This window comes from Lichenostomus cassidix, chromosome 2, assembly GCF_008360975.1.
Source record: "Lichenostomus cassidix isolate B80296 chromosome 2, HeHo_3.0, whole genome shotgun sequence".
NCBI classification, from domain to species: domain Eukaryota; kingdom Metazoa; phylum Chordata; class Aves; order Passeriformes; family Meliphagidae; genus Lichenostomus; species Lichenostomus cassidix.
This window is the reverse complement of record NC_139482.1, coordinates 8,744,178-8,760,667: the sequence shown is the minus strand read 5'-3', so window position 1 is coordinate 8,760,667 and position 16,490 is coordinate 8,744,178. Positions and strand designations below refer to the sequence as shown.

At 38.2% G+C, this 16,490-nt stretch overlaps 1 protein-coding gene across 3 annotated transcripts in view; it reads left to right on the top strand.

Annotated features, from left to right (window-relative positions):
• Positions 1 to 16,490, top strand: part of PTPRN2 (protein tyrosine phosphatase receptor type N2) — a 634,777-nt gene that overhangs the window by 391,656 nt on the left and 226,631 nt on the right. For all 3 annotated transcript variants that reach the window (XM_085050284.1, XM_085050285.1, XM_085050286.1), the window contains one exon: positions 6,975 to 7,039. In XM_085050284.1, coding sequence (XP_084906410.1) covers positions 6,975 to 7,039 — 65 coding nt within the window. The remainder of the gene's footprint in view (positions 1 to 6,974; positions 7,040 to 16,490) is intronic.

Below are 16,490 nucleotides of genomic sequence, written 5' to 3'. Positions count from 1 at the left end.
CTGGTCCTTTCAGCTTATTTAAAAATAATTAAACACAAAGAGCAGGTGCAATGGATATTCTGAGAGATAAAGAGGAGTTTTGTGGTAGGAGTGACTGTTCAAATAGAAGAAAAAAACAGATACAAAACTAGAATATTAGCTACTCTTGTAAAGCTGAGTAACTGCTATTATCTGTTTGATTTTTTTTTGTCGTATTTTCAGCACAAGAAAATTAAAGCAGTCTGTTGAATTCTTGACTATAAATAAAAAAAAAAAAAACAGAAAACCTGTTCTGTTATTCCAAAAACTTGTCTATTTAAAAGGAAAGCAGCTGTAGCCTTAAGCTTAAGACTGCTCTGCATGGGAAGGGCTGGGAGAGGTCCAGGTGGTCCTTCTTACCCACCCATCCTCTGTGACCACCAATCTTGCTTTCTAATTATTAAATGTTAAGGTTGGACCTATGATGGTGAACTTTGATGTTAAGCTGACAGGGACTTTTAAAAGGACAGTTAATAGTTGATCTAGGCATTTTCAATCATCCCAGAAGTAACTCTGCAGAGAAGCACTGCACTGGTAGTCAGAGCACTTTGCTCTACCTGAAGGTGCTCTGCTCCAGTTTCAGCTCAACATCCTGCAGGTTGTTTCCTCTGAATTTTCTGTGCAGAGCTGAAACTTGTCAAGGAATATTTATGTGAACAAATTCTGATGTGAAAAGTGGAATGACACTTCTTTTTTTCATTTTCTGCTAACACTGGCTGAATTGGTACAATTTTTGCTATAAATAATGGATAAGTGTTTTAACTATGCAAGTGAGTTGTTACACATACGTGCACCACACTCTTTCAAGTAATGTGCAGCATTGAATTGTCACTGTTAAAATGGTCAGTGGTGTTAAAAATTGTCACTGTTAAACATTCATTGAAATATATTTTGTGTTTCTAAAGTATGTGCAGCATGTAAAAACATATACACATATATACATATATACAGATATATAGACACATATATACAACATATAATAAAATATATATATCCAGAGCATGGTTATTTTTGTTATTCCTCAGAACTCTTCTTTTGATGGACATTAAGCTGCTTATATTATTCAAGAGAATATTTTTGATAATGGGTTCCTGAAGCTCTGCCAAAAAAACCTATTCAGGATTGATAAAGGCTTTTCATTTCTGCAGTTCTAATTCATATTTCAGAAAAAGAACCATCACATTTACACCACACCTTGAGAATTCATCTCTGTAACCATGGCATTGTCTATTGAAATATTTTACTGCTGAAGTATTTTGGAGTTTGTGTACATCTCTTTCTTACAAGGGAATGCCTGTGGAAAAAGAAAACAGAATTGGTTGATGCAACAGGCCTTTCCAGGCCTATATTTATACATTTGATGTATAAACAATACCAATCTCAGGATGGGATAAGTAAATCTCTGGTGATATCTGTTTACTTCTCTTGGCAAGGCAGGGAATTTGACTGATTTCTTAGTTTAGACAGCAGGGCTTGTAGAGATGGATCCCACCATGAAGCAAAAAAGCTCCAGAGAAATAAAAAAAAATCATTTCATATATCACAAACTCCTTTATTACAATTTAAATATCAGATTTTAGAAAAGCAGTGTGCCTGTTTTAAAGGAAAGTTAAAGGATGACATACAATTGAGCAGTTATTTATTGAAGAAGTGGAAATCAGTCAATGCAAGCAGCCACATGTTTTAAGAATGTGTTTAAAATATGTCCCTAATCCATGCAAAGACACAGGAACCTGAGGTCCTGCTATATAAGGTCATTGCTGCTCTATCCTTGAACATTACCTGGGCTTGGGTGTAAGAGGTACATGGTTTAGAGTGGAAAAAGTGACATTGTTTCAGTGAATAAGTTTAAAAAAATGTACAGCTCTTGACAGCTATTCAAGTATGGCCCAATTTCTCTCTTATGGAAACATGCAGTGTAGCTATTTCCCTGACAAAGGGATTTTGTGTGTATTTTTTGAACAAAATTAAAGACAAACAGAGATGGAAAATGCCTTGATTGCGGGCATGGAGATTTAGCTGCCTTGTACCAAAATCTGTGAGAACTCAAAGGTGCACAGGGAGTGGTGAGCATGGTCTGAATTTCCATCTGCTGGTTTTATTGGCTAGAGCAGGTTGTAAAGGATGTGTGCTCTCAAAATTGCTGGAGATGCAAACAATATTTCAAATTACTCCAGGCAGCAAGGTACTGCATCTGAACAGATTGAAAGCTGAAATGTTGATATCAGAAATTAAATTAATGCACAAGAGATTGAAACAATATCTAATTAAAATCATTTGAAAAATGACTTGAAAATTGAATATGACATAGTATTTAGCAGGCTGTTGCTAGCACAGCAATGCGGCTTTGACTTTTCTGCAACCATTTCCATTCCAGGCCTGGCTGCCATTTAATAAGAAATTACACATGAAGCAACTATCTTGTGCCATCACCCTGTAAAGATTGGAGGATAAAATACCTTCTGCTGCAGCTTGTGTACTTTTTCCTCACAACTGCACAGTGAAATGTAGTGCAGACACTCTTCTTCTCACTTTATCTGGCCACTTGAGTTGGTAGTTTTCGTTCTAAGCTGATGCATTTGGAATGCTCCATGTTGTGCTTTTGACTTGTTGTGCATGTTCATGGCACAGTGCATGGCCCTGCCAGAGAGAAAGGAGCTCTTTCTGGTCCACCCTCTGAAGGAACTTTCCAAATGTTCAGGGGGTTCCTTGTAGGGGAGGAGAATGAAAAGTCTGACTTGGTGTAAATGAATGTAACATCTGCTTGTCTTAGAGATACTTGTTAAAAAGCTGGACACTGTAATAAACACCAACTCTCTGGAGTTCCCTTCCTCCTTTTCCCTTTCCTCAGAGAGGAAAATAAATGAAATTCTTCTAAATGTGGCTCTTTGAAAGGAGCTTTGCAACAAGCTGATGGGAAGAAAATACTGGCTGTGGAATTCATTGGACAGCCTACAGTAAATCTAAATTAGTTGCCCTCAATGTATTGACTGGAGGTCCAGTCAATGTATTTAGGAAGTCTAGAGCATGAATTGGCTCATTCTGAAATGGGCAGGTGATAGAGGTCAGGGGAATCATCTGCCTGTAATTACTTTTTTCCTACATTCAGTTAAATACAACACACTCATAGTCAGATACACACCAAAAACCAAGGTTTCCTTGTGAGTGACACCACCTTCCCACAAACACTTTTCATATTTGAGGATGGTTTCTTCTTTGGGGCAGGTAAATCCTGCAGCAGCATGGCAGACAAACAGGGAACTCTCCTGCTGAAACTCTGCCTGGTTCCCTTTCCCTTGCTCATGCCAGTGTGTGCTCCCAAGTCAGCACAACCTGCTGGATTACAAACCTTCGTCATCCCCACATTTCCCAGGGCCTCCTTCCTCCAGAAGTGCTGGGATGAGACTGCAGGTCTGCTCAGAGCCCTCCAGAACTTGCTCCTTCTAATAATGATGGACTCTGAGGTTAAACCTGCCAAACCTGCACTCAAATTCCTGACTGTGCCGCTGGCAGATGACTTTGCTAAAGGAAATAAACTATTGCCCTCAGAAAATACATCAGACCTCCCTCAGGTTAGTGAGGGCTGAGCAGTGACAATCCCTACCCTTAAACACTCAGTAACACCCTCATCATGCTCTCTAATAGAGCAAAGCCATTAAGTTGTCCCCATTGTAATTTAGATCACAGAAGAGACTTCCACAGATTCTTTCAGGTTAAAATAACTGGTATACAGAGAGTAGGCAAAATTATTCCACTGTAGCTACGTGCTTAATTATATGGAATACTGCATAAATTGTCAAGTGCAAAGAATTATTCTGATAAATTAAAATACTAATTAAATAGGCTATTGCAGAATTTTGAGAACATTATAGGGCTCCGCTTCTTCAGGTAATTTGCATATCCTTCATCTAGTGAATTTAATTTAAAGGCCTCCCTTTTTGTGTGTTTGGAAGCTGTTTTTGTTTCAATGGAAGATTAAAAAATGGATTTATATGTTGCTAACTGGTTTGAGGGGGATTTGCTAGGGTATTTTTTTTTCTTTTTTTATATAGCTGTTTTAATTATGCCTCTTTGCTGATGAGTTTGTCAGTTCTCCATTAGTATTACAGGACTTTAAACTGTGACCATAAAAAATTAACTTTGATGGAATGTGCAATACACCATGTTATCCGGAATTGTAATTTCCACTTTCATAAAATTTGCAACAGAAACATCAGCTGCTGTATACTTGTATTTGAATAAAAGCTAGTGGGTAATACACCAAAATACTTCCAAAACTTTGGGCCAATTTTCAGGGAATTAGTAGTTTGTTCTTAATATCTAGATATATTTTCCCACCACTTCTTCCATCTATCTACATTTACTGTGTCTTATTGTTTTCAATTCTCCATTATAGTTCTGCATAGAAAAGGTTAAGTGATTGTATTCCCCATCCCACAGCTTGAAGCAGCTGCTTGATATGTAGTTGCTGCTTCAGCTTCAGCACCATTTTTGACAGAATTTCTTGACCTTCCTGAGCAGCTTGTGGAGTTCAAGGTTAGCTAAAATCCTCTCCTGCACTGTCGGCTGTGTCTCTCTCCACAGTCTGACAGTGCCTGGGCTTGACCATTTTCCGGTTATGATTTAATCAATAACACCCCGTGCCTTCATGCCTCCTAATTTCGGAGGGTTTGTGTTAGCATGGCTGTCAGACATGTCCTTTGTGTTTCAGCCAGTATCAAGGGGGAAGGCAGGGGTATTAAGTAAACCCTTTTTGTTGTTGTTTTTTAATATCAAAGCTTCAATAATTAATGTCTGCAGGAAACCTATGAAAAGGAGGTCAAATATGTAATAGTAATTACAAAATTCAGCGATTCAGCAGACCCAATATTTTCTATTAACTGTTCATGTGGTAAGAAATTACACAGTGGGATTTAAGCTTTGTTGTTTACTTATAGCCATTTATTTTGTAGCCACTCTGCTGTGCAGTTTTCTTTATCCTAAGCTGCCAAAGAATCATTTGTTGGATGACTCAGTTTCTTTGAAGGAGGCTGTGGAACTTTCTCATTTTATAAATCATCTACATTTTTGCACTAGGTAGAAATCTTCTTTTAATGTGTTTGCTGGGTGAGGTGGTCAGTGTGGTAGCAAGATGTGTCTTTGCAAAGATTTACTCTTTTTTTTTTTTGGAAATTCATACTGCACAAGATATACAACACTGCAAAATGTGCTCTCGAATTTCATGGATCGGTCAACTCTCCCTCACATGGTCCCATAGCTCTGGGAGGAATAAATGTTTGTGAATGTGTAAAGCATGGCACAGGTGTTAAGTATGTGAGCATTGCCTGCTGTTTTAGGCTGTCATTCAGCAAAACATGCCTTTCAGCTTTCTTAGCTTGGGATTCCATGTTCCTCTCTGCTTAATCAGTAGCATATTAAAAAGATGCAAAAATAAAGGTGTCTGGTCTAAAATTCTGTACAGAGCTTTCTTCTTTGTTTAAATTGAGGGCAATATTCACCCCTTCCTAAAGGCAATCAGAAGAGTTTCTCTTTACTAGAGTTGCTGGAGGTTTGAGTTCTTGAGTCTTTGAACATAAAAACTCTTTTCAAAATCTTTCCATAAGAGGTGAGATGGAGCCTAATGATCCAACTTACCTCTGGAATAAATGTGAGTCATTTGTGTTGCACTTTGGACAAGCTCAATAAAGTACCAGTTCACAATAATCTTACTTCCAAGAAATGTCTGCTGCAATCTGAGCTGTTTTAAATGTTTCAAATGGCAACAATTAAAGAGTATTTTTCACAAATGAAAAGAAAAATGCTAATTCCTTTAAGTATTTTCATGTAAATTTACAGTGTGCAGCATGTCCTAGAATACTTCTTGAGCTTTCTGGTTAGAAGGTTTGCTTAAGGCAACCAAAATTGAGAAGCTGAATCTATCAAACTTTGTCCATAATCAAAGAAAAGCGGGAGGTGTCTGCAGATATGTGTGAGATATGTGGGATGACTCATCCTATTAAATGTCCATGCCTTCCCAAGGACAGCAGAGAGAACCCAGATGACTCACTTGGATTACAGAGTCAACAGGCAGTGAAAGGAAGGAGAGGTTAACAAGGCTGCAAGGCTTCACTGCTGCTCATAAATAAATCAAGTCAGGGTTTTGGCCGTGAGTCCAGCTGACAGAGTTTGCATCTAGAAGGTTAAAGTCTTCCCATCCAAAATGGGAGGGCATGACCCATACACCCAGCTAGGAATAATCTCATCCTTGTGCTGTTCCCAGAAATGTGGCTGAGGCTTGTTTTATTGAGGCTTCTTACAGTCACAGGCCAAAATCATGTCAGACCATAGGATTAAGAGTATGGGCAATTGTACAATAGTGCTCAAGCTCATGCCCTGGGTGTGTTTGGGCTGCAGTATAATTGTAGTCTTAGTGATTATTACCTTTATTTAACTGTTTTACGCTTTATTTTACTTTTTAATGCTTTTAGTGATATAGATATTGGTAAATAAGAAAAAACTGAGTTAAAAAATGTAAAATTGTGCATTGCATTCTGATATTGTGAAATAAACTCCATATCTTACCTCTGAGGTAAAAGTCTGTATCTGTTGTAAAAAGTCCTAAACAATGACAGTTCTGATGGTAAAGTGCTGCTCTGCTCTTCAATGCAAGTGGAAAGTATCCACAGAAAAGAACTTCCCAAACAAATTGTGTATCAGTGTTAAATGTGTGTAATACTGTGTAAAATAGAATTAGCTTGGCTTTCTTTTTCACATATTAATGAGCAATTAATAGCATAAATATGCATTCAGAAAGCTGACTAGCAGAGTTGCTCTCAGGAAAAGATAATCCTTAGATGGAATAGGTAGGAACTGTCATGAACATGTTGATGAAGGAAAGAAGGTTGGATGCAAATGCTGTAAAATCATACATATTCCAGCTTTCCTGTAACTCTCTCAATCTTAATTTTTCCTTACAGCCATAAACAAAGAGAAGCTTGAAAAAACAACTGGACTGAAAATTCTGCAGACTGGTGTAGGGGAGGTAAGTGGCTTTCAGGCATTTTACATTCTTAAATACATTTTAATTGTTGGGATTTTTTAAGAAATCCTGGAGCTCATGAATGTTTGTGAGCTACCAGTCTGATAGTGCTAAGGGCCTTTTTATGATACAGTTGCATCTGTCAAAATACAATCTGCTGCACAAATAGCACTGTATCCCACAGAGAAAAAAAAATACCATCCGTATGAGAAAAGTGCAGCCAGCTTTAAGAAATGCAGTTTTTTGCTTTGTGGTATCACAGGAACAAAATCCCCAAAGATGAGCGCAGCGACTGAATTTGTCATATTATCGCCCTTGGTTTTGATGGAGTGCTATCTCATCTAGATCAGTGGAAGTTTAAATTTGGGGTAAAGAGTCTTCAGATATTAGAGAGAATCTGACTGTGAATGTCTCGCTTATTTTGGATGTAACTTGAAACATAAATAAAACATGTGTCTGTTATTATAGTGATATCACTAGGCAAAAACTCCACTAAGCAGTTCATCATTTATTAATAAACATGATCCTATCTGCTAAGAACCTTGTATGAACTACAGTTGATTGCTAATTCTCGTGCTAATTTTGTGTACACAGTTATCTCTTTTTTTCATTTTCATTTAAGTAATTTTGCTAGTGGTAAATGCTCACAGGGCTAGGCAAATACCTTTTTCTCATGATTGCATTATTCTCAGTATTAAAAATAATGAATTACTAACTTTCTAATATACTGAAGAACTAGGTTGTTTTCCTTTTTTACTGATTTTTGGGTTTTGTATTGCTGATTTTTATAAGTTTGTTTAAGAACTTAATTTGACAAGATTTGTGAGGTTCACCGTGCAACTTCATTCACATTATTGAAATGCTTGGTTCTGAAGAGGTACTAACAGTGAGACCTGCTGTGATGCTCAGGGCCAAAGCTGAAAGAATTAAAACCTGGAAACAAGGAAGAAGATGAAAGATGAAAGCCATCACATCTCCTCACCTGATTTAGCTAGGAATGTTTCTTGTGGGTGCATAACTTCAGAAACTGGGAAGTTCATCCTGGGCATGGCTGTGTGCCTAGGGCTGTGTGCTGACCTCAGGGCAGACTGGACTTTGTGGTTGTGCTGTCTGCAGGGCCTGGGTTCTGTTAAATAACAGGAGAACCAGGATTGGGGTGCAGGCTATGGAAACCTCATCAGGATAATTGTATCCAACAGGACTAACCCATGCTTATGAAATACCTCCATGTATTTTGTCCAATTCCAGTCATTGAATGGATTCCAGTTGGCTTCAAAGTCAGCTGGAAAATGAAAGGCCACTTCAGATGCTTACTGTTAAATCAATTTTTGTATTATATGTGGTCAAAGGAGAAGGAATTCGCTTTTGTATAGCTGAAATGCAGGAAGTTTTCACCTGTTAAATGTATCATTAATCCACATTGTAGCAATAGGGTTGCTGTAACCATGGCAGTCTAAGGATGTGCTGGAGCTGTAACCTCAAGGTCTTCCTAGATTCTAAGACCAACTAGCAGAGCTGGAAAAATTGAAGAGTTCTTAGGCTAGGGACCTGACCAGTCAGATTCTTGTGTATGCTTTTGGAAAAGTCACTGTAGAACTCACCTTCCACATATTTAGGTTATCGTATCTTTCTGTAAAAAACTACTGATACTACTTGGATTAATACTTTGACAGAAGTTTGTGCTTTATACTCTGCCAAACATGTATTATTAGAAGGCAGAAAGTGAAAGCTGGTTAACCAAAGGGAAGCAGACATTTTGGCCTAAATATATTCCAGGTTAGATCTGACAGAGTGTGATCAGCAGAGAAGGAACCAAGTGGTTTGGGCCAGTAAGGTGATGGAAGAACATTTATTCAGCTGCTTATGTATTTTGTTGGGTGTGAGTTCTCCCAGCTGTGTACATTCCCCTTTCTAAGTCTTATCAGATATGATTTTGTACATAATGAATAAATTTCTGTGGTCTCACATACATGAAAAAAAAAAAGAGTGCTGTAATCAAGATGCTTCTCTGTTGATACAGTATCAGATTCAGGCTATTTCGGGTTAAATTTAATTATGGCAATTCAGTTTTGCAGTTTGTTTTTTATTTGCCCTGGTGAATAATTATTATTGAAATAATAGAGAGTATGTATTTAAACATAATGAAGGAGCTTCTTGTTGAATAAGGATTTCTTTCACTTCACACTGGAACTAGGAATGGAATTACATGTAATGGTAACAGTAAATCAACGTCAAGGTGCTCAAACCAAAAATACTTAGAAAAACTTTAGTAGAGAATGTGAAATGGCATTTTGTTTGGACAGTAGGTGAGATGCATGACAAAGTTAATGGATATATAATCTTCACTTGCAGGCCTGTAAAATAAAAAAGATTGACTTTGCAAGGCAATTTTCATATCTGAAATACCTCAAGAGAAATATAGCTGAGAGGCTAGTGGCAAATGGAGCCTCTGTCTAAACAAATACAGGAACTGTCCTAAGCTCAGCAATAATTCATGTGTGGCTCTGGACAGTGGAATCTGTTTTAGGTGTCGATCTATGATAACAGGATTTGTATCTCAGTAAGGAATGTGTGGACTCCAGTGACTATCCAGGCCTTGGGTGTGCTGGAAGGAAGCTGTCTCTTCCTCTGTGGAGATGAGAAATGCTTCTCAGAGCCACTCAATCTCTTGCTTTCTCTCCTGTATCTCAAGAAAAGCATTTCAAAAGCAACAACAGATTATAAAATTCACACCAAGCTTACTGAGCCACTCAGTCAAGTCCAGGGAGGGCTGATGAATTGCTTTTATGTCACTGCATAAACATGTGCTCTGTAGTCATTAACAACATGGGTCTGGAGTATACCACAGCTACAATGCAGTTCATCATCTTTATGTCATATAGAAGGTTTCCACAGCTTGGGATTCTTTTGTTAGGCCTGAGGTTAGCTGCTTTGTGTCAGCATTGGGTAGGCTCTGCAGTAGTAGGATTAAAAATGAGTACAGAAGCAGCTTCAGGATGTTGGCTTAAAGGTTCTGCACATTTCATGGGAAGGTATGGATGATAAAGTGCAAGGCACTGTCTGAATTGTGGGCAAGCAGAGCTTCTTTCAGGCCTTTTTAGAACAGACCTTTACTGGTGCTTCCACACCAACATCCAGCTCAACATCGAGCATTTGCAACAGAATATTCAGCGGTACAGAGATCCAGAGAGTTAAATTAAAGTTTAATATGATGTATATCACTCTTGAAATGAGAATTATTTTGACACTTATCTTGTTTGCATGAAGGATGTTACACCAGAAAACCAAAATAACTCTTCTGTAGAGAAAACCAGTGCTGAGGTTGTAATCTGTGCATTGCTGTAGTACTGTCTCTGGAATTATATTTGTCAAGATGTTTCTTTTTTATTTGCAGTTTTCCAGCACCTATAACAGGAGCTGGAAAAAACTAAAACTAACAAAACCTGTAGAACTCCTCTGCAGTATCCATGCAAGGTTTGTTGGTCTCATTGTCATGCATGTTTGTACCACACAAATCCATCATGAGCATTTCACACCTTCTTGTTTATTCAGATCCAGTGAAGCTTTGAGGTATTTTCTTTTGATCTCCTACACATGAAATAATTCTCTGAAGTCCTGAGGTCATCTTCAGCAGTTCAAGGACTTCCTATACTTGAGTGTGTATGAGGGTATGAACGTCTGTGTTGTGTTATTTAGGTGTCTATTTGCATAATACCATGAAGGACATAGTACTGGTAAAAACCCTGAAGAGCTAAACAGCATTGAAGCAGAACCCATAACTCTGTTCTCCTCTGCCCCAGCTTGATGTGAACCATGGCTTGAGTTTAACTTGTTGCTCTGCATGGCTGAGCACTCCTGCAGGATCCTGGGGACAACATGTTGTCCCACATGGAGCTAAAGCCTCCTCAGCAGCAGGACAGCTTCACTTGACTCCTCCTGAGTTCAGGATTCAGCAGGGGTGGAAGCCCCAGACCCACCCAAACATTATTCCCTCTGGATTTGTACCCACGAGCTTCTCTCCAGCCCAAGGGAGCTCAGACACCATGACCCACAGCCCTGCACAGAGGTCACAGAGTCAGGTATCCCTTCAGCATCCTTTGGGAACTTAACTGCCTCTATCTCTTCACATAAGCACTTCTGAATTATTGTGGGACACAGGATTTTTAAGTTCAATTCCGTGCTGGTGTTGGCTGTGATCAGAATTACTGTGACATGGATGAATGTTTATCCAGATTTTAGCTGAAATCTGTTTTCAACCACAGTGTCAGAATAACAAGCCAGGCACTCCAGAGGCTCAAGAAAGTATAAGGGTCCAAATCAGGTTTTGGAGGCTACGACTCTGTGATATGAATAATCCATGATCTGAATCTGGCCTGAAACAAACCAAGAGAATGGTACTCTTCCTCTCTTGAACTGACCAGCACTCACTTCGGAATATGTTATATTAAATTAACTCTTTCAATTTTCCAGTAGGAATGCACAGAAGAAACTCATCATTGGAATCATAACTTCATTTTTAGGATTTGAATCATGGCTCTCATATGGCAGACATAAAAATTAGAAGGGTTTTCTAAAGCAAATGGAAATAACTCAAAATATATGCAAAATGATTGCTTCACTATACCTCTAGATGTTCTAAAATAGAGCAGTGATATTTTGACATGTTTCAGGATATTCTCATTTAAAGATATTTTGATAGGTGTAGAATTATGTTGATGATGCATAAAGTGATGTTATTACAATAAAGAAATCTGTGTTTAAAAATTCTAGTGAAGCTAGAGGACATGGTAAGACAGACTTTCCAGTGACATGCAAGCTTCTGAGGCAGGAGTCACGTTTCTATCTTATTACCTTCCTTAATGTTGCCAAATTTTGTCACTTATGTCTATATATCCAGATTTTACCTAGAATGATATTGGATTGGAAATACATAAAAAATTGGAGTGCAGAACCTGACAAATCATTTTCAACTGTTGAAGAACAAGGTGTAAACCTTTTTTTCTGATCTTTGACTACTAGGCAGAATGCTAAGTGTTCAGCATTTTTTCTTACAAACCCCGTGGCTTAGAGATCAACAAGTTTATTTTCTCTTGTTATGTGAGATCTGGGATTGGAGTTCCCCACAGACAGCTCTTGCTGTTGGCTTCTGCTGATCACTGTGGCTGTGGTGATGAGCAGAGATTTCCAGGAGGAGCAGTGTTTTGGAGCCACAAAACCCTTGTTGTTGTGGGCAAGGCATGGGTGAGGTCACAGAGGGGTTTTTTGCTTTAAGCCATGTAACTTTAAGGCTATATATAGAAATAAGAGCAATAACATTAAATAAAATCTTTTAGGAGTACAATCCTACAAATATTCTTGGTGAAGGCATAGTGAGAAAGACTCACCTTATCCCACACACACAAATTACAGATTCTAGAGCTGTGTAACCCTTAAAAGTTAATAGATTATATTTTATATAGAATTCTACTATTAATATACTACTTATGTGAAATTTTACTGCCAGTGAATAATATCTCACTATTATAGTTTGTAAGTATATATGAATAGTAAAGTTATGCTAATCAGAAGTTAGTCATACAGTAGCATTTAGAAGTAATACTTTAAGAAATTTGAGGAATAAAGCTAAATAAAACATTAAGTTTCTCCATAGAGAATGATGAAGATCTATGGCTCATTTATTTAAGACCTTGTATGGTTTTGAAAAATGCATTTTAGCTAATATTTAGAGATAATGTTAATGCTATTTATTAACTATTCATTACAGTACATAGCCCACTAGAGGGCTGCTTTTCAAATAAATTGCATCCAGAGTGTTAATAAAAGTGTTAAATGTTTAAAAACAAAAAACAGGCAGCAAGAATATGTATATCCTTTTGCCACATTATTTTGTCAACTATCTTCTGTTACTACATGTTATACACAGAGCATACTAAAACAATATAAGTCATGGCCCCAGATCTGCAGACATTGAGAATATGCTTAGCTTTAAGTATATAGTTAGACATTCCTTTTAAGCTGCTGCTAAGTTTAGAGTTAAAGAGATGCCTGGATGCTCCTGAGACTGTCTTCTGTCACATATCACACCGTCTCTGGTTGTGGAGGGGCAAAGTTCCAATGTTTATCCCCTGTATTTGATTTGAATATTGCATAGCAGAGGTATTTTGACATCTGAATGACAGGTCACAGCTTCAGTTTGGAAATCATGTGTCAGTAGTAATTTCTTTTCTTGTGCTCTGATTGTGACAACGCCCTCCATCTTCTTTACAAATTTTTAAAGAACACGACAAGGAAATGAGGAGATTATAATGTAAAGAAAAATACAGCAAACCTGATTTTCAGAGACAACTATCAGTCTATATTGATTTATGTTTTTCTCCTGAAACAGTATATAAAGCACAAGTATTCAAGTGTCACATTGGTTCATGAATTCCTTTACAGTAGCACTGTGTGATTTAAAGGAGCAGAAGTGCCAAGTGATGTGGCAGTTGCCATGGCAACTACAGCAATTCAATTTTTATTCAGTATCATGTAAAATGAAACAAGATACGGTTTGCCTTGTGGCTTCAGGAACTTATGCATCCTACCAGTGTTGTTTCTTTTTGTCTTTTTTAACGTTGTGCTGCTTAAAAAGTAGCATGTGTTTGTTTTAAGGATTTATCTTGGATTTAGGCCGTGTCATGCCATTGTTTTTAAAGCAGAGTTTCCCTTACAAACCGTTATAAATCTGCAGAGAAAAGAGATTTAGATCCTAGCACTGGCTGTGTAAAGCAAACTGCAGCGTAATTCTGCTTAAGAATCAATGTTATTATCCACCCTAACTATGATTTGGCAGCCTGCACTCAATATATTCATAAGGAATCTTTAAATAGGAGAACATGATTGTTTGTACTAGATATCTTAATGATTCATGAAATTCAGCAACCTCCTTCTACCACCAGCCAAGTTCTTATGACTCAAAGGAAAATAAAATCTTCAGTAGTGTAATGGGTCAGCTGGGGAAGCTGCAGATTAAGATGAAATTCCCTCAAACTGCCTGAAGTTTGAGTGATAGAGATGGTCAGAAATTTTAAGAGGGGAGATTCTTCCATCTCCACAAATAGGAGCTTGATCCTTGTGGGAGCACGTGGATTTCAAGCAGTCACAAACACAGATTTAACTGTTTCAGGAGAGGAAGAAGTGGCAAATCCCAGTCTCTCAGCCCTCACTCTAGCAGACCCTGGGCAGCAAATGTTCCCATGCAGGTCAACATGGAAAGACACCTGACAGGACCTCTGCTCTGGGTCTGTAAGCACAGGGAAGTGTCTCATTCTAAGATCCAAACTGTGAGCCATCCAACCTTCCGATAGGAATCCTTGACTTCAGGGGTTTATAGCTGCATCAGAGATGGTAAAACAAGCAGGATCAGGGCCCAGAGCCTGCCATGGTCCCACATTTGTCTACACTATTGCTATCAGTCACTCACATTGTGTCCTGTGCCAGTTAATGCTCTTCAGGCTGTTTGCTGCTCCAAGATCCAGGCCAGGAACCATTCAGAGTTTCAGTGTGGTCACCATTGGAGGCCAGGAGTAAAGGCATGTTAAAATTAAAGAATAATGGAATTAAAACTTCAGCCGAGTGTTAAAAGAATTGTTGTATCATTTCTTAGAGTTTTTTTAGTACTAAATTTAAGTAAAACATCAGACCTTTGCCTTCTGGGAAGGCTGATGGTCTGATAGCACATTCTTATTCATCTTTCTCAGAACTGTTTTGCACTTGTACATCACTAAGTTTCCACCCTCAAAGGCAGCATGGCTGCAGTGTCCATCACTTCAACATCCTCCAGGATGCAAGGCTTTATGTGTTATATGTGTTATAGCATATTTTTGTCAGAAAATTTTTAACAAGTTTCTAAATTTGAACATGAGGACTCCTGTTAAATTAGTGTGTTGGAGCTCATTTTTGTTTATTTTTTTGCATTAATCAGCAGATTTATCCAGATGAGATAGTTTTAAGATTTAATTAAAGCAGATGTTTGTGTTGCTTTGACTAAGCATAGTTTCAGTTCTGTTTGCACTTAGACTGGTATCAAAGGGAAATGTTGGTTGTGTGGTTTTTTTAAATAAGAAGACAAACATACTGCACTGAATTAGTAACTCAAAGTTTCTGCAGAAGCAGCAATGTAGTGGCTCCTGAACTGCACAATGTCCCCAGCAGGTCTCTGTGTTCCCTTTGGAACATGGAGGTATCTCTGATTTGCATTGCTGGGCATTGGGCACAAGCATCGAGGAGATAACTGATAGATAAGGAGAGAACTGGTGGATACAATGCAGCTCCAGCAAAATACCCATTTCAGTGAGGAATTGTGTGTCTATGTACTGCACAGCGAGACCTGGGGAGGGTGTGAGCACAGCACGTGCCTGAAAACAGCTCCTGGGTCAGGGTGACTGCTTTTAGTGCCATGGAGAGATCTCTCACAGAGGCATTTTTCAATGGGATCTGAGCATTTCGAGTGTGTGAGAATCAGAACCTGTGGCAAGGCAAAGGGATTGTGTGCCAAAGAAACGTGACCAAGTCCATGAATGCCCAGGGACTGCAGCTGACCACAGCTCACTGTGCACTTTGCTCTCGCAAAGGGAGGTCATTTTGCAAAGTATTTGCCTCTCTGGTTCTTTACCTTTAGCAGGTAGAGTAATGACTTCATTTTACAAATGTCACTGCTGGCTTTATGATATGGATTTCACTTGATTGTTAAACTGTTAATTTACAGCTCTTTACTGAGTGAATGCAAACAAATTCTGGTCCTCAAAGCTCTGCTAATGCACAATGTTTGAATTTTAATTTCCAGTCCATCTTAGATTATGGTGATGAAAAACAATATTTAATCCCTCGTTAACACATGAATAAGCGGAAACTGTCATTTCCCACCAAACAATAACGGGATTATCTCAAGAACTGTCAGTTTATGTGAAAACATTATGTTGCCCAAATTTTCATAAAAATTAGCAGTGGGTAATATTCAAGATCAGAGCAATGGAAAGAGGGAAATCTGCATTCATGGTAATAAATATTCATATTTGTCTGCTCAGGAGATGAAAATCTAATCAAGGGGCTATTGATGCGCTGGCTTTTTTTTGCTTTTTTTTTTTTTAACCAAGATGTTTCATCTAAATTGGGTTTGATATGGAAATTAGTCTTACTCCAAGTCCTCCAGGCCATGAGCATGCTGGGATAACACTGAAGGTGTCCGGTACGTCAGATGTTGCTGCTGGCATCTGCTTCTACAGACAACAAACACAATAAAATAAAATAAAAAATTGACAACATCTCAAGGGTCAAGCTCCCAGTGGCTTAGGGTGTTGTGGGGTTTTTCTCCCCCCTAAACATTTTAATTTTATCCCAGTTAAATCCTCAGTACTGCAGGGTTAAAATTGTCGGCATTTTTTGCTTTTGTTGACAATTACCATAAATCAGAAGA